This window comes from Protobothrops mucrosquamatus, unplaced genomic scaffold, assembly GCF_001527695.2.
Source record: "Protobothrops mucrosquamatus isolate PMUCROS unplaced genomic scaffold, P.Mucros_1.0 scaffold1, whole genome shotgun sequence".
In the NCBI taxonomy this organism is placed as follows: domain Eukaryota; kingdom Metazoa; phylum Chordata; class Lepidosauria; order Squamata; family Viperidae; genus Protobothrops; species Protobothrops mucrosquamatus.
In genome coordinates this window covers 1,570,315-1,592,826 of record NW_015386388.1, presented here as the reverse complement: position 1 = coordinate 1,592,826, position 22,512 = coordinate 1,570,315, and the positions used below count along the sequence as shown (strand labels likewise).

At 37.8% G+C, this 22,512-nt stretch overlaps 1 protein-coding gene across 1 annotated transcript in view; it reads left to right on the top strand.

The window, feature by feature from the left end:
- The window catches only part of SLC4A1 (solute carrier family 4 member 1 (Diego blood group)), a 60,913-nt gene that overhangs the window by 15,216 nt on the left and 23,185 nt on the right, over positions 1-22,512 (top strand). Inside the window, exons 5-13 of the mRNA XM_029287347.1 lie at positions 1,273-1,450; positions 2,252-2,387; positions 3,993-4,131; positions 5,205-5,286; positions 8,514-8,698; positions 9,864-10,071; positions 11,897-12,115; positions 15,293-15,441; positions 16,683-16,877. Coding sequence (XP_029143180.1) covers positions 1,273-1,450; positions 2,252-2,387; positions 3,993-4,131; positions 5,205-5,286; positions 8,514-8,698; positions 9,864-10,071; positions 11,897-12,115; positions 15,293-15,441; positions 16,683-16,877 — 1,491 coding nt within the window. The remainder of the gene's footprint in view (positions 1-1,272; positions 1,451-2,251; positions 2,388-3,992; positions 4,132-5,204; positions 5,287-8,513; positions 8,699-9,863; positions 10,072-11,896; positions 12,116-15,292; positions 15,442-16,682; positions 16,878-22,512) is intronic.

The following is a 22,512-nucleotide window of genomic DNA, read 5'->3' as shown; positions in this document are numbered from 1 at the left end:
AAACTATAGTAATTGTACAATTTTAGTTAAAGGAATGGTATATGAAGGATCAATGACATTCCATTCCTCCTGATCAACCCCTTCTGCTTTTTAATAAATCTAAATGGTGGGAAAGCCATACATGGATTTCCTACACTATTTGTCATATCTCAGCTGCAAATATAGGTCTCTTTGAAACAAGGTGTATCATGCAGACAGATTTTACATTTGGGGAAAGGGTGCACTTCTACCATCACAAAAGCATTTTGTGAGTGGCCAAGAGCCCTCTGATTGTGGTAGAATATACATTTGAGTAATAAACAAAATCATAACTCCCTTGCTTGCTTTTGCAATCTTAAACCATATTAAAAACTACAATTTTCTCAAAAGAAAAGTACAGAACCTCAAAACTAATTCTATCTTTCTCCCACAAAACTGTAAGCATTGCCTCAAGGGACTCCGAAAAAATGTCCTCAAACTGAAAGTTTTAATGCAACAGAAGAAAAATATTAAATGCCCAAGAGAAAAAGTGTTTCTGATGACTATATTTTCTTTAAATAGCACAAACCAAGACTAAGATTGGAAATACTCAAACATAGTCATTCCTAGTGATTTCCAGGAATACACCAGGGAATGTAAGCCTATAGGTTACTTTGGGATATCAAAGACATCTCTGAGGAAAACAATGCAGTCACCTGCATATGGCCATTAAGAAAATTTGGCTAAAGTTTTAGTGAAATTTTATTTTAGTGAAAAGGAAATTAAACTTAGTGTTTTGCCTTGTTCCCATTGAGTACATTTTGGAGCATATCTCTTAGCACCTAACCCAAAACCTCAGCCTGCCAAAAATTGCACACGAATAAGGGATACACAGCACAGATTTTAGTGAGGTAGGAACAGCTTTCATGCAAGTAAGTACTTGGCAAGCTGAAGTGGCAATGAACTTATACAGCAGCCTTCCACCTCTCTTGCCCTCACATGTGGAAACTACAATTCCTAGAACTCACAATTATCAGAAAGATCCACATATCCACAGATCTGCAGCAATTTGGTGCAGAGGAAGGTTGCTATCTACTTTTTTTTTTCCTAAAAAGGGGATTTTTTTGTCACCACTGTTCCTTATGTCCTTAATGTCCTCATCAATGGGTAAAATTGTTGTATATCTCTCCCCAGTATATCCCAACCGTTAGAAATTTTGTCTGTTGAATTTCTGCAAGTTATGTCACTGTTACAGAGTACGGAAGGAAGGGTAAAATGGCAATTATTATGACATGTTTTTGCTATTCTCTTCAGTCATATGTGGAACTCCATGAGCTGGTCATGGACAAGAACAATGAGTTTCGCTGGATGGAAGCTTCTCACTGGATCAAACTGGAAGAGGACTTTGAGGAGATGGGGCATTGGGGGAGACCTCATCTTTCATACCTGACTTTTCAAAGCCTTCTGGAGGTGCGCAAGGCATTTAACAAAGGTGAGGAAAAGGATTGCAAGGATTGTACAGAACTTGGTTGGTTCTAAATAATGTGCTACAAAAGAAAAAGAAGGGTGCTTGCACTCACCCTTTCCATTGTCCAAATCCCAGTACATTAGGTACAGGATTGATATTCATATTTTAGCAATAAAATAAAATATTTGTAACTCAGAGTTGAACTGTGGGGTCCTTGATATTCTCTAATATTCTCTCTCTGAGCTTGGAGGCTTTCTTGTAGATATTTCATAACTAAACTAGGTAACATCATCAGTACATCAAGTAGCATTGATTATGTTACCTAGTTGGTTATGAAATGTGCAAGAAAACCACTAAGCTCAGAGAGCACCAAAGACCCCACCTTTCATATATGTATTGATGGACTTGTTCTTACCTGTTCTCTTGCCCCAGCAAATATTCTTAGAGTAATTTGGGAGACCCAAGTTTTCCAAAAGAAAAAAAAATTCTGACATTAAGAATAGGGTATGTAGAGGGGAGTAAATTGATACATTATATTTATATCTGTATCTATATCTATTGTATGCACATGCAAATCTACATTTATATCTATCTATTCATCTTATCTATCTCTTTTCATCTTTCAAATTTTGTAGCTTGAATGATTCTGGAATCTCTTTAACAACAGAAGTAACTGTGGCATTTATTTTAGGGAAAGGTTCCCAATTTTCTTTTTGATATACTTCATAAAGATAATAAATGTCTCTTTTGGAATGGTAAGCAAATATCTCTTCCAATGATCAAAAATGTTCCTTTGGGATGATCCCCCTATTTCTGCATTTCTAGGAACTGTCCTTCTAGATTTGCAAGAACGAAGTCTAGCTGGGATTGCCAATCAGGTGCTTTCCCAAATGACCAATGAAGGAAAACTCAAGCCTGATGACCAAGAGGTGCTTTTAAGAACTCTTCTACTTCAGCACAGGTATTGGCAAGGGCAAATATGAAAGATGACATTTTTCCACTCAAAGAATGAATGGGACAGCCAAGAAAAATGGGCCCCAATTGATATCTAGTTCTTTCTGGATCAGGCACATTCTATAAATTAAGCTAGTGACAGATAAGGGTATTGAGAAAAGCATAAGATAAGACCTGCTCCCCTGCAGTAGCTGCCAATGCAGATTTTTTTGGATTTCATTCCAAGATCTGGGTAAATCCTGTAAAGATCCTGGTCTGCCATCCAAGATCAGGAGCAGTGTCATACTTAACCTATGGATATGGCATTCAGGAATAATGGAACATGCAAGGAATTGTTTTGTGTCTACTAGCCTATATGAGCCCAGTGTTTCCATTTCTTTGGGACAGTGCAAAGAAGGGTATCATGATGATAATGGGGCTGGAAATTAAGTCTGCTGAAGAGACATAATAGAACTGGACGGTTTTACTTTTGAGAAGTTATGACTAAAAATACAATAGCATTTGCCAAGTTCCTGAAGGAGTGTAATACAGATCAAGACCTGTCCTATATGGTCAGAATTCAGAGCATGAAGAGCTCATATAGGAAGGTCAATTTAGATTGAATATAAAGGAAACTTTTGTAATACAAAAACAGTTCAGTAGTAGAACTATGAATAGGGGAAGTAGTGATGTTTTCAGAGACTTTCAGCCAACTGTTGGGGATACTTTCATCTGGAATCTCACAATGACCAAGGACTAATGATCTCTTCTAACTCAATGAATTCTTAATTCTAGATAGAACTTTAAAGTCTGTGAACCAGAAGTTACTGTGAAACTATTTAGACTTTCGTTCAACTCTTTTTTGTGTAGATGTTTGTGGTTTTTGTTACAAATGCAGTGTCTATATTTTTCAAATTTCAAAATAAATACACTTAACATTGAACTTTTCTTAAGGGAAAAAATAGAATGAAATAACTGGCTATTTTAGTAACCAGAAAATGCAGAGAGTAAATAAAGTTGAAAAATTGAGAAATCCTTTCTGCCAGAGAAATAGGGTTTTAAAAATGAGTTGTTGCCTTCTGCCAGAAGGACGGTTTTATTTATTTATTTATTTGTTTGTTTGTTTGTTTGTTAACCTAATATGCCACCCTCTCACCTTACATAATAAGTTTTTGTTTTATTCAGAAAGTTAAAATACAAACTTCAAAAAGAAGAAAACAATTAGAAAGACAAAACAAAACTAGACAAAACATTTTTTTAAAAAGTGCATAAGAACACATATAAGAACACATATACATATGTTTTCCTCCCTAATTGAATACTGATAGATATATTACATGGTTCCACCCCTTACAAAACAGAAAATTGAAACAGAAAATTGTTGTTTCTCAACAATTGCATCTCATTCCCCAAAGCCATAAGCCCTCCTATAGATTAGATAGTCATAAACAATTTTCAAAGACAGAAGAAGCAGCATAACAAAGGACCTCAGATGATGTTGAGAAAATCTTTCCAACAAAAAAAAAAAAAGAGGAAAAAAACATCCTGAAGACCTAGGCATTAACTTTTTACTGTTGCATTCTTATTTTTTTTCCTCTTCATTGCATCTCATTTTTTTTTATTCTTTGCTCAGTCACCCTAATGAATCAACTTCATTAAACACTCTCTTGCCTGCGCGGGTACAACAAACAGATGCCAAAGACTCAACCCAACCACTGCTTCAAGAACATCACCAAATAGAGATGAAGACCTTTTTTAATGGCTCAGAGCAGGTAAGTTAACCTTGTAGTAAATAAAAGGGAGAACATTTTGTGACTACAGTGCCACAAGTACTACAGTTTTCCCCATCTAAATGTAGAATTGTATTCAGACTTCAGTTGTCCTCAGACTTAAAAGAGAACCAAGTAAGCAAAGCAACATTATAAAGCAAAGCATTATGACTGGTAGAAGTATTAAATCAATGGATTGGCCAGATTTGGTATGGCTACTCAAGAATTTGAACAAAGATTGTCATCTTTTGATTCCTCACTTCAGATGAAGTATGTATTCTATACATTACTCTTTAAAATAAGACCAAGAAGAAAATCCATCATCATAGCCTATATTGAGAATCTCTTTCTCTTCTGTTATTACATAGTGAATGTCTACATAATTTAAGTAGACTATCTTAATCTTAATTATTTGATCTTAAGGCAGCTACATGGCAGTCAAGTCAATGCATCTGATGCTGGGTCCTAAGTTGTACTAAGTTTTACAATGCTCAACAGAGCTCCATAATTTGACTTGCTAACGTACCAGCAACCAATGCAGCAATACAGCATGAAACCTGTAATTCAAAATCAGTAGCTCCCTTCAACAGCCCATTTATAATATTTTGTAGAATTGCAAATTCAGGAAGTTCTACATACAGCACATTGCAATGTCCACCCATTACTGGAATACATGAGGGCAGAATGGAACCTTGAAGAGCCTCACTACTTAATCACTATGAGGACAAAGTATAGTGACCAAAAGGCATTTTTGAGTACAAACCTTTAGTAAAAATGGAGCTCCTGAGCTATTGTGCTCTGGATTCCCAACCCACAGAGCTAGTTTAGAAGGGTATCATTATCAAGAATATCAAAAGCTGCCAAGAAATCAAGGAGAGCTAGGCATGTTGTCTTTCTTTTGGTAAAAGTCATCAGTCAAAACACTCAAGGCTAACTCAGTTCAAGACTTAATACATATTGAAATAGGCTTTCTTTCAGGAGCAGCTACAGCTGTACTATCTTAAGAGTCATTTATAAGAAAATGTCTAATTTTCTTAAATTCAGAGTGCAATCTCCAAGGTGTTTTCTTTTTGCAGGGAGAGTCAAGTCATAGTGATTTTAAGAAGCAGCTGTTAGATAAGATTCCTTCTGATGCAGAAGCCACTCTGGGATTGGTTGGTAAGTATCTTCTATGTTCAAGTGTAAAAGGGATCCTGTTATAGAAAATGTGGACTTCTAGAGTAGTGTGAGAACAGCTGTGTTGAATGTCATATTTCATTTCTTGGCTTCTCCAGATAAGATTTCAGATAAGATCTTGAAGAATTGCTGCAATGACTTCAGAATATATGCTAGACTTTGAAACTGATGCACAGGTGCTACAATACACCAGAGAATCATTCAAACATTTCCAGCCTTGTTTGGCCACAATGTTCATATGGATGCCAAGAAATGGGTGGATGTTGTTGTTGTTGTTAGTTGCGAAGTCGTGTCCGACCCATCACGACCCCATGGACAACGTTCCTCCAGGTCTTCCTGTCCTCTACCATCTTCTGGAGTCCATTTAAGCTCACGCCTACTGCTTCAGTGACTCCATCCGCCACCTCATTCTCTGTCGTCCCCTTCTTCTATTGCCCTCAATCTTTCCCAGCATTAGGCCCTTCTCCAGTGAGTCCTTTCTTCTCATTAGGTGGCCAAAGTATTTGAGTTTCAACTTCAGGATCTGCCCTTCTAAAGAGCAGTCGGGGTTGATCTCTTCTAGGACTGACTGGTTTGAACGCCTTGCAATCCAAGGGACTCGCAGGAGTCTTTACCAGCACCATAGTTCAAAGGCCTCAATTCTTTGTCGCTCAGCCTTTCTTATGGTCCAACTTTCACATCCATACATTGCAACTGGGAAAACCATGGCCTTGACTATACGCGCTTTTGTTGGCAGAGTGATGTCTCTGCTTTTTAGTATGCTGTCTAGATTTGCCATAGCTTTCCTCCCCAGGAGCAAGCGTCTTTTAATTTCTTGGCTGCAGTCCCCATCTGAAATGGATATATAGATAGATATGGGGTGGACTTGTAGAAAATAAAACCATGCTGAAAAATGTTATAAGCATAACTATTACATGAGAAAAGCTACTACTTTTATAAGCATTATTAGTATCTCTTACAGGGAATATTCATTGTTATATTATCTGATGTTAAAAGGGTCTATTTTATTGGCAACAAGTAAAGCTATTACAAATTCCTGGAAAAATTTCATAGGATTGAAAGTCACATATTAGTAAGATAGAATATGGGTGATGGCATGAGCAGAAAATCTGATAGGGTAAATTTGGCCAGCAAAAAGTACAGTAAATAAAGCTCAGTGGTGATCCAGATTCAAAGGGAAATGGTAATATGCACCATGCAGGGACTGTTGGCACCTCTTTAAACCAAAGACTTTTTTTGTTGGGATCATAAAACAGCACCCTTACAGGCAATCCAAGAAAAGATACCACTTCTTTAAGGAACTTTTTCTCCTTCAAATCTAGATTACTGCACAGCCCTAAAAATTAATAAAAATCATTCTAATAAATTTGACTAGGGTTAGGGTTAGGGTTAGGGTTAGGGTTAGGGTTAAGAAATATTTATTAATCCAAAATGTTATTGAAAAATATGGGAAACAAAACTGGATGTGCTTTGCATAGGCCTAAAAAATCTATGTGTTATAATCCATTGCATGCATGCACTGTATGGATGTTTCTAAATAGATAGATAGATACAAGGTATTATTTTTTGTCCTGTTTTTTATTTTGTTTGTATTAAAATATACTTAAAAGATATGCTGGAATTAGGTCCACCATTTCGCTGGTCTGTTCATAATTCTATATATGATACTTTACAGAGCCATTGAAGTAGGCTTATTTTAATAATTTTAAATCTTAATGTTATTTTAATTATTTTAATGCAGTATGAACCACAGCTTTATCTGTTGACATTAGCTGTGATGCAATTTTCAATTTGATCTATTGATTCCTACATTTCAAGCAATTCCAAAACAGAGATATCTCTTTCTTTTCCTGGCCAGTTTTCAACACCTTATTGAGCACATATTAGAATATATTCTGTTTTATTCCTTAACTTCTTAATGTACGGCTTCTCAACTTACTAGAGTTATCATATCTGGACTACAAAACCATCTAGAGATGAAAGAGAGAGTTTTCTGTACCTTGTTGCTGCCATCTAACATTTATCTAGATTTCCACAGCTCAGATAGGGTAATTCAATTCAATCACCACTACTACGGTATCTAATCTATAAGTTTGGGTTTCCAACTTTCTTGTATCTACATTGTTCAAAAACAGTCAAAATCAGCCTTCCCCAAACAGTTCTTTTTTTATATCAGCCCCCATCAATTTTTATCAGAAATTGAAATCTAATACAAAAATGGACACCAAGTTGTGAAAGCAGATCTAAGGGCAAGACAGTCTAGGTTCACTTTATATAGAGATCTATATGAATCTGCAGATGTACAACTCAGGAGATAATGAGGAATGGGTCACTACGACAAAGCAATTGACTCAGCCCTGCATAGAAACCAGAATCTATAGGAAGTGATCAATCCACCTAGACAGAGTTAATCAGGAAATGAAAGACAAAGCTGTCCTTATTCCAAGTTTTTGCCTTGGAAGGAAGAGTCTAACGAAATTTGGCAGATATGAAAAGTACTCTGACTTGCTTCCAAGGTCTCTAAATAAAAAGAGAAGGAATAATATATTTGATTTCAGAACCTACATTCCCTTAGTACTTCACATCAGTATATTTCAACCTTAACTTGTCCATTCTCTTACCAGCATGGGGGATTCTGGGAATTGAAGTCCATACATCTTGATGTTACCAAGGTTAAGAAACACTGGTTTCTTCAACCACAATGACTCTTAAATAATTTCTTTCCTCCCAGCTACATTTTTCTTCTTACTTCCTTTCTTTTGTCTTTTAAAGCAGAATGATTTATGTATTATGTACATAACTGAAGTATTAATAAGTGGGAAATTCTGAAACTGTTAAATTGCCATAGTGTAACATTGCTGCCACACTACCTAATTGTAGAATCAGTACTATGAATGTATGCTAATCTTAAAAAAATTGGGAAATGGGAATCTACTTGCTGATTCTTGCTTTCTTGTGCATTCGGGTCAGGAAGAAGCATATTTGTCTTTGGCGGGAACTATGCTTTGCTTCTCTATCCAGCTTATCAAACCCTGATTGCAAACTTTGCTCACTTTGCTGTCTCCCCTTCTCTTCCCTTGTTCCCGTCTCTTCCACCCTTTTGCCTCTGCTTGGATTCTTTTCATTTTTGCCCACATTTTCTCTCTTGCTGTTTCTCTTTGTGCCAAAGCCCCTAAACTATGTCCCATGCCCATCCATCCTCCCTTCAGGCTGTGCCACCTTCCTGGACCGACCTACTCTGGCCTTTGTACGCTTGAAGGAAGCGGTGGAGCTGGACTCTGTCCTGGAGGTTCCTGTCCCTGTCAGGTTCCTTTTTGTGGTTCTGGGCCCTGATTCCCCCCACATTAGCTACCACGAAATCGGGAGAGCCATCTCAACTATGATGTCCGAGAGGGTAAGTTGGTTTGCCTTTATTCATTCAGGGGGCCTGAGGAAATAATGGTATATCCTGCTTTCAGAAAATATTACTAGGTGAGTATTCAACAGTAAAAACCCCATGTGAATAAGCTGAGGGCTAGGCTGAAAGTTTCCTCTGACAGTTTCTGAGATGGAGCAGTTCAGTACATGCCCACTATAATTCTGATGTTGAGGAAATGGCTTCCTGACAAGAGAAAAAAGAAATCAAGTGGCACCAGAATCAAAGTTATAAAAACTGGTATGACAATAAAGACCCAAAAGACTTCCCTTCTGTTCCATCAACATGAATGCCCAGAATGAGATTGAATTATTTGAGGGATCATTATAATGACTAGAATTTTATACGGTATTAGGCATAGAAAATGAGAGGCCTGGCGAGGTTTCTCCAACCAGCAGGTGGAGCAGTAAGGCTTATTAAAAGATAGGGGCATCGTTAATTGCATAGACAAGATTAATTCTTCTTTCTCTGCAGTCTGTTCAGAATGTCAGAACCCCACCCAGTTACTGGTCCTGGAAAAGAAATACCATGGCCTTTTAAGTGGCTAATTGTTTCCTGAGGTGGCAACTTCCATGGATAAAAGTATCTGGGAAGTGTGTCTTTGGCCTTGGCCTCTTGGTTCTCACTTTCTCTTCCGTGCCATGCAAGATCTATTCTAGAGGGTACTGAAGCCATTAGGTCGACAGAAGTTCCCTATCACTGAAAACTCTTGGCAAAGCATTTCCAAATATTTGACGATATAGGCAAAAAATGGGCAGCTTCCAACAAAGACATTTCAGGGCATGTAGTTTTAATAGCAAAATCATTTTATTTTTAAAGTTTGTCTTAGTAAAGACTTGTGGACATTTATTTTTCAGTTTCATTGGTTTTAACGTCTAGAATTGCCTACATTCACTGATTCATTTTAATCTGCTAGAGAGGCATATTTCAGGTAAATCTAATTCAACTCTTCACTAAAATATATAGAGTTAACAAGTAACTTAAAATTAATTGTTTGTGGGAAGTTGGACCTGTCCCCCTTATCTAAATCACCAGTAGAGAGCACTGCTTCACAAAGAGTGGAGAAACCGGCTGTGAAAATGAGCCCACCCCATTCCTGCCCAGTGCCTCCCTGAGCACCGTCTTATTTTCTTTCTCGGAGTAGGTATTTCGCAATGACTCCTATTTGGCAGAAGGAAGACAGGACTTGATAAAGAGTCTGGATGAGTTCCTAGATTGTTGCATTGTCCTCCCACCCTCTGAGATCCAAAATGAAAGACTTCTCAAAATGTTGCTGCCAGTGCAGAAGGATTTCCTAAGGAAGAGGTACCTCCCAGTGGAGAAGAAACTGGAAGAGTCACTAAAAGACCTAGGTATGGTTAGACATGGCTATGGTTCAGTGTAGGAGGATAATTTAGCCCAGTGTTTCTCAATCTCAGCAACTCTAAGACCTGTGGTTTTTCAATTCACAGGATTCTCTAGCCTGTTCATAGGATCCAGACATCTTAGAATTGCTGAGGTTGAGAAACACTGATTTAGCCTGCAGTTCTGTGCTTGAGTCAGGCATAGAGAACTCAGTATGATTTCTTCTAAGGAGACAGGGGTAAGCTTATACTATTAGCTTATGCAAGAAGGACTAAAGGGGTCCTTATTTTAGTTTGTTTTTAAGATGGAAACTTGCTCAGAAATTAGTCTGGAAGATGTCCTGTCTCACATTTATGACGGATGTGAGGCGATAGCTTGATTTTACCTAGTAAAATAAGGAATGTGTATAATTGTATCAAAAAACCACAGACTTTGGCACTGAATATTGAATTCAGCCTCCTGATTCAGACCAGGCCTCCCTGTAACAAACTTTCAAAAAATGTTCTGCCTTTTTTAAAATGTATTTATTTATTTAATTTATGTTCTACCACAATCCCAAAGAGCTCTTGGCAGTTTTGCAAGGTTTTTTTTTTTTTTTTTTTGCCTCTTTCTTTTTTGTGCCATTAAATGAGTCTTGGCTTCTGGAAACCGCCTGGACAAGTTCATGCAGTTTTCTTGCCAACATTTTTCAGAGGTGGTAGTCCAACTGGCTTTGTGCCTAAGACAGGACTAGAATTCACAGTCTCCAGGTTTCTAAGTGTGGTCCAAACCAGCTCTCTTTATTTGAGTAAACAACCACTAAAACATTTGTGGTTAGTTTTAGAACAAGAACAGCGTCTTAAAAACACACACAAAAATATACAAATATATATATACACATACATACATACATACATACATACATACATACATACATACATACATACATACGTATGTATATATATGTATATATATAAACAGGCATCATCCCAAACACTCTCCAGAGGAGCTCCAGTTTCAATTGCTTCTAACAGGCAGTTATAGTCAGTGTGAACCTAAATTCTAGTTGGAGGTAATTTCAGAGGCCTTGCTACACAAAAGCAATGCCTCCAAACCTCAGCCACAGGTTCAATCCTGTGTGTGGAATGCAACAAGAAAATTTACACATAAAATGGGACAGAGAGAAAGACTGCATTGCCAGTATTCAGAAAAATGGGGATTTTTTTCTTCTTGTAAATGGCTTTGCAGAAAATAATTATGCAAACCAGAGAAAGAGACATACATTAAAATTTGGAGTGTTTGTAGGCTTGTTTAATCTTAGCAGCCCTTTTGGTAAAATGCTTTTTTGACTTAATGATGTGGGATGGAGGAGGGGTGACTTTTAAATGGCAATGATTATTGCTTCAAAATGCAGGCCAGCTTCACTATCATATTTGCCCTGCTTAGCCAGCCAATTCTCTCCCAAAACAGAGTCAGCTATAAGGTTGAGGAAAATTCAGTTACATTAAAATGGTGTGGCCACAACTGGATGACTGCAGCTTTGCCTCTTTTTATATGTATGTACTATAATGTGTATAATGCACATTAAAAAGGGATGGGGCTTCAATCACCTGACCCTGCCTCATACTGACAACCTCAAAACTCCCCCCCCCCTTCATTAGACACCATTATCTCATAATCTATCCAGATAACTCAGCCGGGAGCTCCTCTGCTGTTAAAGTTTCATATTATACAGGGCATCCTTCATGATTATGAATGAAATAACTCCAGAGATCACCAATATCCATAAAAAGTGGACATTCACATTCGAAGAGGGTACTCCCTCTGAAAACCTCCCCTTTTCTTCTCATGCAGGGCACAAATTGAAAGACCACGAAGTCAAAGCAGAAGATTCTGATGATTCCTTGCGCCGAACTGGAAGGATTTTTGGGGGGGTAGTGAAAGACATAAAACGTCGGTACCCCAAGTATCTCAGTGACATCAAGGATGCTCTGAACCCACAATGCCTGGCTGCAGTCATCTTCATCTATTTTGCTGCCCTTTCTCCTGCCATTACTTTTGGAGGCCTGCTTGGTAAGAGAAATTAGCAGCACATTGATACATGATCACATAATAAAGATCAGGAGGATGGTACTTTAAAAAAAATGCTCTGGAATTGATTTTCTGCTGGGCCAGACAGACAACCAATAAGAAGTGGTATGTTTTCAAACGGGAGTGCTTCAGATGGTTTAGGACTATAATTTCTCACCAGTATTGCTAGCACAAATTTTCTAATAAAATACTATGTGCTTATTCATTTATTTTTTCCAAGTCTGGTGATAAAAATAAAAATTAAAAACAATAAGAATAGAGTTATTAGATTTCTGAAGAGGCAAAGAAGGGTAGAGACATTTGGAAAAGAGGAGATATGGAAGGGGGAAGAAATACACTAACTATTGAACCTTCATGGTGTCTGCAACAAAACTTCCAGCAAAAATGTATTTAAGCTTATATTATATGAAATTACTTTTCCCTTCGGTTTCAGAAAAACTAGCTTCAGAAGTTTTTCAGTCACAATATTTTCCAAAAATCTTTATTTTTAGGAACTTATGCTAGCAATACTATAGAATCAATGATACAATGATACAGTCCACAGTAGAAATATATGATGAGTCGTGTTATACAGTGATCATAGATTTGAAGGGGTTGAATTGAAGATGATTGCTGGAATTGCAAAATTTAATTTAAGAACATAGAGCTAGGTTATTGAATCTATCAAAGGGCGAGGGATGAAAGGAGCAGACAGTTTACAAGATCTCAATACATAAAAGTTGTAATGATGACTATTGTGAAAACAGTCCAAAATTATTTTTTAAAAAACCAAGATACTCAAAAGCCAGACAATATTTAATTATATGCTTATCAGACAGAAGACATGTCCTTCTTTTACTTGACACTTGGAAGCCCTAAGGAAGTCTTGCTAAAGGCCAATTCATTCATTCATGGTAAAATACATACATGCTAAAATACAATTATGCCTAAAATGCTTACACAAAAAAGCAAATAGTGTGGAGAATGGAAATATGTATTCTGTACTATCAAGACTTATGCAATGCTATAGTGTTATAATATTGTAGTTTTCAACCCTGTAACTTTTATTTAATTATTCTTGGAGAGGGTCAAAGGGAATTTATGTATTGCCCCAAATACATAAAAGCCACAAATAAGTTTTTGAATTTATTCATTTATAACCAATTCACCCTCAGTCACTTTGGGCAGTTTACACAAATTATAATCTAACATCAAAAACAATAAAAAAGCAATAACCTCCCACATTCCTGGTGGCAACAATCAAACAAGCCACTTGATGGGATCCATCCCTCTCTGAGGCTCCCCAGTCTGTTGGCAAAATCAGCTCTTTAGAGCCTTGTGAAAGAGTGTCAAAGTGGGTGCCAATCTTAACTTCATAGGGAGGGAGCATCACAGAGAAGTCCCTTCTTGGTCCCACTAGATGGAGTTCTTTAAGAGATGTTCTCTGCTTTCCCTCTGCCTTCCCACTTTAGTGGATTGGGTAGATGTTACCAGGAAAAAACAGTCCTTCTAATAATCTGGCTATGTAGGGCTTTGAAGGTGACAACTAGTAACTTAAATTAGACCAGGAAGACAAATTGGCAGCCAATGCAGTTCCCGTAGGACAGATGATAAATGTGCGCATTTAGGCCTGTCCAAATGCTTTTCAGAGGCAGTCCCATGTAAAGTACATTGCAATAGTCAAGATGGGAGGTGAGTCAAGACTAAGGTATGAATGATTGTGAGCAGGAATTATTGGTCAAGGAAGGAGTGCAGTTGGTATACAAAAGCCCTTCTGGTCACAACTATGACCTGCTTCTCAAGCAGGAGTGTAGAGTCCAGAAAAACCCTCAGATTATGCATTGGGTATGTCTGGGACAGTGCCACCCCATTCAAGACTAGAAATGGCAATGATCCATGGATCAAACCCATATTATAACCCATATTATAAGGGTTCACTTTCAGCCTATTGCTCCCCATCCAGGCCTTAACAGCCTATAAGCACTGCAAGAGAGAGGTAATGGTATTGCTTAACTCACCATGGGCCAAGATATATAGCTGGCTGTCATCAGCATATTGATGATATCTCAGCCCATGATGATGGATGATCTCACCCAGCAGCTTCATGTAGATGTTAAATAGAAGTGGAGAAAGTATCTAGCCCTCTAGGACACATATATAATGTGTGCATTGCATGTTAAAAAGGGTTAAGGGTTTGACAGCTCTCCCAGGCAAACCAGACAGGAAATATGACTAGATGAGCTAATACTACTTTATTGTAAGGCTGCATTAACAGAATCTTGAAAGACTGAAAGTACAGATCTCTTATTTTCTCTTTTCACAGCCTGATCAAGGTAGGTCCTTCCTAAGTTTTTTTCTCTGTCTATTAAACAGTAAACGATCTTGCCTGATCATTTCCTAGGCAGCATCTCTTTCCCTTTATCCTCAAGGTCATCCCCCACATACCATTATAGCTTTGATCACCTGGTCATACCTGCCATTAATACATAACCAGTCCTTGATAAATCTAGAGATCTCAACCACATCACTGGGCACTTCTACACACCCCTTTATTTCTAACAATCAAACACTCTTGGCAGTTTCAGAAAAGCCTGTGAACATCCCCATGCAGCCATTGCAGGAACGACAATTGAATCAAGCTTTGCTCTCTCCCATACTAAAAATGGCTGCCAGCCCAGACTACTCTTCCTTTCCTATCCTTTTCAGCTGCTTCCTAAAGTGTATAACCTGAAAAATAAATAAATGTGAATGATCTGTATAGGCTAGCCCAGTTTTCTCACTCGTGGTAACTTTAAGATTTGTGAATTTCAACTTCCAGAATTCCCCAACCAGGACAGCTGGCTAGAGAATTCTGGGAATTGAAGTCTTACCTACCTTAAAATTGAAAAGGCTGAGAAACACTGGCTAAAGTTAGGAGGAGAGGTTTATTTCTCCAATGAGAGTGGAAAGTAGCATGAAAAGTTTTTTATGAAGTATTTGTTCAATGTGATTTCATGTCCTACTAAGAAATTTTTGTATTGAAAAACATACTTCAGTTGTGAGAAATATGCATTCAGCTGTGAAAAAGATAGTCACAAATCCTAAGACGTATGGATCTCTGATTCCTGGACAATGGAGAAGGGGGACAAAAGAAGGCCTGGGCTTGTCCTATTTTTGCTAATTGTTTCCTGTTCTTTTCAGCTGAAAAGACAGAGCGCCTGATAGGAGTCTCTGAGCTTCTACTCTCTACCGCAGTTCAGAGTGGACTCTTTTGCTTGCTGGGAGCTCAGCCTCTGCTTGTTGTGGGATTCTCTGGCCCCCTTTTGGTCTTTGAAGAAGCTTTTTATACAGTAAGTGTCCTGCTAGAAATCACTATGACTTGTTGAAAGGAAAGTTACACAAGGGAGCAAATGGATTTGATTGACTTAAACCATAATGTAGTTTATCTGACCATAGTTTGTATGATTCCATCAATTGTCGCTTTGCAAATAATAGTTTAGTGTGCTGTGAGTGCTCAGCAAATAATGTGCCACAATGAAAAGAATCCCGGGGAAAACCCCTGGACTACTGCAACCCGTGGCAGACCCTTCTCAACCATGGGAAGAAATAGCTATGGACTTTATAGTAGACCTACCTTAGCAACTATGGCTAAGCAATCCATAGTGATGGTCATTTGCATAAATTATTATAAAGCAATAGACAATTTTGGAAATTAATAGGCAGTTTATGGCTATAAGTTATAAGATGAAACAATGTCCATGTGTACGGGTAGTAAATCTCCCATTTCTAAGTGCTGGAGAGAGCAATAAAGAAGTTTTTTAGCTGACTTCTAATCAGGCAATGTTTCATTTAATAAAATTATTCCTATGTTATTAGGAATATTCCAGATAATGCTTGCTCAGTCTTATTTCCATAGCAATAGAATATTGTGCCTTTTCCAATCTGATAACTAAACATATTCAGGTTAAACTCCCAGAATAATCAACTAATGCAGTGGTTCCCAACCTTTTTTTATACCCTGCACCCCTAGAACGCTTCTGGTATAGTCTCGCACCCCTTACAAAAGTTCAAAATAACAGCAATGAATTATGCATACACACTATAATTTTGAAAGCCCAAGTTTTCGCACCCCCTGGAATATCATCTCGCACCTCCAGGGGGTGCAAGCACCCCTGGTTGGGAACCCCTGAACTAGTGTAACAAAGACTGTGGAATTGAAGTACTGTACATTTATAGGAAAGCATTATGAAATGCTATAACAATAAAACAAATATGAAGACAAATTTAGTTTTCAGGTATCTCCCCACAGATATTAAATCTGAACTTTCATCACTGTGATCATAAGCTTGAAAAATTTGCATAGGCCATTTTTCCATATCATTATATAAGTGTTCAAAACCAAATCCCCAATTCCCAACTAGCCAACACAGAAGTTTCATAAGATGTTGACCTGGAAAGGCTAATAGGGTTCAGATATCTGTTTTATTAAAGTGAAAGTACAAATGAAGGAGGGGAAAATAGCATTTCAGTTATATTATCTATGAATTCTTCTTTACCTTCCTCACCCCCATCCTCTTTTCTATCCATATAGTTTTGTACGAAAAATAACATTGAATACATTGTGGGGAGAGTCTGGATTGGCTTTTGGCTGATACTGATAGTGATAGTGGTAGTGGCTTTTGAGGGCAGCTTCCTGGTGCGTTACATCTCTCGCTATACTCAGGAGATCTTCTCAATTCTCATCTCCCTCATCTTCATCCTGGAAACCTTCTTCAAACTCATCAAGGTAATGTGACTTATTGTGTTTGTGCTTTCTGTATTGTTGCATGACAGAGGGTTTTGCATGACAGAGGGCAATCTTCTCCAAATATGTGTATTCCATTTTGTGACGACAATTCCCAGAATTTCTATTCATTGGCTAGGTAGTTGGAATTTGGGGATATTTTGATGACATTACAGTAATAAGGCAATAGTTCTTCCAAATCTATGAAAGAGGTATCAAAATTTATCTGCTGTAATGTCATGCCTGCTTGAGGTAAGGCTGACTGCCAAGTGAGGCACTAAGTTTCTTTCTCTTCGTTGTGTCACTTATTCCTTATGCTGGAATGGTAGGCATTATTTTGAAGTAGATTTGGGGTCCCTAGTTCTAAGCAGTCCCTAGTCCTTTGTAAATATTATCTTTTTTGTTCTAGAATTCTTTAGGTTCTCAACAAATTAGAGACATTCTAGCCAAAATTAAAAGAAAGTCCTGGTTACTTTTGCCTCCTCTCAACTTCTCCATGCATTTGCCCAATCACGTTGTGTTATGGCCACACATATGTCACTGTTTAGCTTGTGTATCACACTTCAGGTCATATATGTTCTCTTATAGCAACTCTTATGACTTGACAAGAACATGTGTGTTAGTTGTATAGTCTGCATTTCCAATGTCACATATCCAGGGTGTCTTGCTATCCATGTCATGGTCATGGATTACAAGATGAATAAACGATTAACCTTCATCTGATTTCCAATTTTATTACTTTTAGGCAAATTTTGAAGCAGTGTGTATTTTAACAGACTCAATATTTATTTCTGCTTCTCCTTTTTTACCTGCCTTCAGTAACTACTCTGTTGCAAAAAAAAATTAATTACTTCTTCCAATGATAAATGCAGTTTAAAATTCTCTGAATATTTAAAAAGCAGAAGAATGAGTAAAAATTACATAAACTACTAAATGTTCTTATAAAATGGGACAAAGAAAAGTGTGTCTTTTCCATGGCTGCCCATATTGTATGGGACACCCTCTCCCCAGTTATTTGGCAGGTCCCCATCCCTTTAGCCCTTTGGAAGACCATCCTCACCCAGGTGCTGGATAAAGTGAGAATGTCTGAAGTTGGTTCTGGGGCATCCCAAAGGGATGACAGAGACTCTGGTTTTGTTTTGGTTTTATGATTTGATGTTTGTGGTTTTTATAGTTCTGGGTTTTGTTATTGTTGTAAATCATCCAGAGTAGTGTTTTTGAAAGGTAACCAAGCAAATACTTTACGTAAATAAATACCAACATTATAGCAATGTTTTAAGATAAAAGTAAAAAAATATTCTGATAGCAGAGGTATATAATACATGGTCCAATGGTGGTTTAAAAAGAACCTGTGCGTATTTATTTAATCTTTTGTCAATCCATCAGTCTGCAGGAATTTCGGTCCTTTCATATACTCAGTAAATGTTCTTGAGTAAATCATCAAACCTGCTTTATACATCTGTAAAAATGGCATCAACTATGACAGGATTTCTAAGGGAGAGCAAACAAGCTGCAACTAAAAAGTGATGAGTTTGAGATTACAATGGGGTAATCATTGTAATTACCATGCCTGCCATAGTAAATATTTTATAGTGTAGCTGTGATGGTACTTATTCCCCATGACATCCCAGTCAATTTTATTCCATTTTACAAATGGAAAAGTCAAGATTAAAAAAGTCAGGCCTCCCAATATATCTTTGTGACTTATACTTTTGCATGGATGTTCTGTTAACATCAAGCTGCTGGAACATATATCATGATTACAGTATGTTATTTTGCCTCAAGTTTTAAAACTGTTTACGTTTTGCCATAGTCTCCTTCCTCTTATCCTCACTATTGTATGATTACTGTTATTAATAATGGTCTTAGAGGATCTGCTTCTGAAATTTTGTAAAATTGCTTCAGAGATCTGCCTGTCTACTCCTTGCCCAGCTCACTCCCCAGAACAAGCTAGTCCAGGAAGTAACACTCCCAAGATATGGTTTCCATAGAAACTAAGGAGCAGGAAGGATTGGGGGGAGGAGAGGAGCTAGAAGAAGGATGAAAGGGAGCTGTTGCAGGTGGTTTCATTTAGAATTAATCCTGCAGAGATTTGATAGTAATGGACTAGGTTGCTAAGGACAACTGGACAAGACCAGGCAAAGATTTAGAGGTGATGAGCTGAAACACCAGGAGAATCAAAAAACAGAGAAAACATGGGTACCTAACATTTTAAAGCAAAAGATCAAAATGTACATTAAACTCCCCATCTCTGCCCATATTAATCTTTTCAGTCATCAAAAACCATTTTGCAGCACTAATAAAGATTAATTTATTATCATGTGATCCAGGAATCCCTGACACTAGGAACACCACAAGAGGGTGCCACTGATCTCCAAAACGGAATCAATTAATAAATGTAATTTGTTATTTAATTAAAAGTGGCCCAAATCTTGCAGAACTATTAGATCTTTTAAAATGTGAATGTGAATGTGAATGGAGTTTTCATATGAGAAAGGTGTACTATTTGATGACATTTATTTATTTAATTTTGGGGACCACATGATGTCACCTATTGTATAATTATTTTGATATATCTGCATAATCTAAAAACACATATGTGGTAACAGATTTGTTAGCCTTTACGGCTATGAAAGTCAAGAATGTCCCAGAAGACTGCCCCAAGACTGTTGCTATTTTCTGCAGATTCGCATAGCTAGTCCTTTACAGCAAAAGTCAACCTTCTTCAACTTACTACCCTCCAGTTGTGGTGATTACAAACTCCAGAATTTCAGCCTGGATAGCTAATAGGCAGAAGCTAGTTGAGTAAGTGCTATCACATTGATATCAAGTTTTAGCAACCACCTGGATAGATTTTTCTTGACAATGATTTGTTTTCAACTTGGCTTTTTAGCTCAGGGCTGATGGAGGTTGAGAACTTGGAAGCAGGGGCATCCAAGGAGTGGGATGAAAATGATAGGTGCCACCAGATGACCCAATCATGATTGCATTCTAGTATGTGCAATGCATGTGTCATATTAAAAGAAGGTGGGGCTTTAATCACACTTGCCATTTTGAGATTGTTACTCTCCCACCACCACCACCCTGTGGATGCATTGCTGGGAAAGCTGTCCTAAACAGTAGATGGAGGTAGTTAACAGCCAATTCAGTCTTGAGTTTAAAATCCTTTTTAAAAAATCTGGTGGCAGGGTACTATGTTTTGCCATCTTCTTTGGATCAAGCATATTTTTTAATCAGTCTTGACTCCTGACAAGGAATTTTCATGGCAATATTTTTGGAATGATTTGCCATTGTGTTCTTTCTAAGGCTGAAAGAATGACTATTCAAAGACAACTAGTTGACTTTGTGCCTCAGATAGGATTGCAACTCAGGTTTCCTTGTTCCTAATACTGCATTCTTTACATTAGAACCAAATTTAGCTTGACCTTAGCTTGAAAATCTGGTAATTTTCAAGGGAAGGCTACTTATTTCAATGAGTGAGCAATTGAGAATGCAATGTTTTATACATTTGCCTTAATTGCAAACAAGGAAGCAGAACTTATGAAGAAGAGGACATGCATTCTGACATTAGAAAGAAAACTGCACAAGGATGCCCAGTGCATCTTCAACCAGGTGTTTTCTTTGCTTATTTGGAACTGAAATAGGTTAACTCAACACTTACCAAATATAAGGTGAAGAGAAACGTTTCTTCTACTTTATTTTTTATGCCTGGAGTTACTAGTGGATAGCCCAAGAGTATATTTAAGCAGTGGCTAGTCAGTTTGACAGACACCATGGTTAATCAGCCTCAAAAGCTGCATTCCACCACAATCACAGAACAAGCCAAATCATTCAGATAGTAAAGCCCACATAACATCCTTCTGGTTTCTGGAATAAGCCCAAAACCAATTTGGTCCTTTTGTGCCATAAGAAGAATAAAGACCTGAAGAAATAATTTGCCCATCCTACTGGAGAAAATGAAAACCTGTTTTTCATTTTTTTCTGATGGATAAAAGTTAATACTGATCACTAACAAAAATGAGGAGACACAACATATATTCTTCGCTAAGCCTTTTGGACAACATATACTGAACTGTAGAGCAACCAGCCATATCTAAGCCTGACATATTGTACAATTTCAGCCCACATGATTAGGGTTCAGTATATCTTGTGTGCATCTAGAAAACTGGATTCAATAAAATATGTTTACATTAATCATAGGTATGTAGACTACCATACTCTTAGTCATCTTAAAATAGAGCTACTTCAGGTCTCATTTGTCCCACATGATACAAATACAGGGGTGCCTAAAGACTGAAAGACCACTATTGCACCTGCAGCTGAGATCCTCATTTTACTATCAGAGCCCTGGATTTGTCTCTAGATCGCTACAGAACTGAATCAGTTCCATAGGATTCATGGCACTATTCCCATAAAAATCAGAAAAAATATTGACATAGAGATGCTGGGAAATCTTCAGTGCCTAGGTTGGTCAGCACTGAACTGTTTCCCCCACCCCCACCCCCACCCCAACCCCCCTTGGTTAATATTACAAGGAAATCAGCAGCCTGTATCAGGACTGCTAAGAAAATGGGGAGCTTTTTTTGCTTCTCTGTCTCTTGCAATGAACCTGTGAAGCTAGTGGGAGCAATACCAGCTGCTATTTTGCTGGCTAGCGGGGGAGTAGATTGTTGTTGCCTGCTGTTTAATAGTTGCAGCAGTAGGAACAGTAACCAGCTTTCTGCAGCAAACAAACACTATTTAGAAGGGTGACTTTCATCTAGTCATTCTCTCAGCTGATCTATCTTACAAGATTGCTGTTATGGGAGAAATTGGAGGAAGAAGTCTTATGTTTACCATCTTTCCTGGAGGAAAGCAAACAAATAATACAGGAAATGTGATATGTAAATGGATGCAAACTGAGGTAAATCCCCTAGTTCAGCAATCTCGGAAGCCTTCACCTTTCTCATCTAATCCAGCCATCCTTCCAAACGGTGATTGCAATCCAAGTACAGAGATGTCAGAATTGTTGATTTCTTTGGCCTGATTATCTGTCTTCTCATTCTGAGTCCCGGGGGGGTGGGGGGCGGTGGGAAGTAGCTCAATATCTATGAAAAGAACTGGTCCTTTTTCTGACACATCAGTCAATCTTGAAAAAAAAGTAAAAGAAAGGAATAAAGGAGTAAAGATATAAAATACCTCAATGAGGCAGAGTTTTTCCAGATCCCGTGTAACTAAAAACTCTTGCAGCCAAGAACTTTCAAAAGCAATCTAATTGTTACTTAGAATCAAAGCCATCAAATCAATCCCTCCCCAAGCTAAGGAGTGATTAACTTCTTCACAAAACCAATAAAAAGTGGGAATCAAATCATTCTCAAATATGTCAGTCTTTTTCTTACCATACACAGATCCAGTTTCTATAGCAGAAATGTTCAGTTAATGGCACAGAATCTGTTAAGTCTGGAGAATAATGGCGCTTGAGACGATGCATTTCTAACAAGTCTTTATTCTCTGCTTCCAATCTACGAACAACCCGAGCAGAGGCACGCAGGCCTCTATTTATACCTTCTGATCCCCGGGCAAATCCAACCAATCACAAGGCGGTCTTTTCCCGCCTTGCGCATGCGCGCAAGGCCGGCGCCACTCAGTCTGGTCCCGG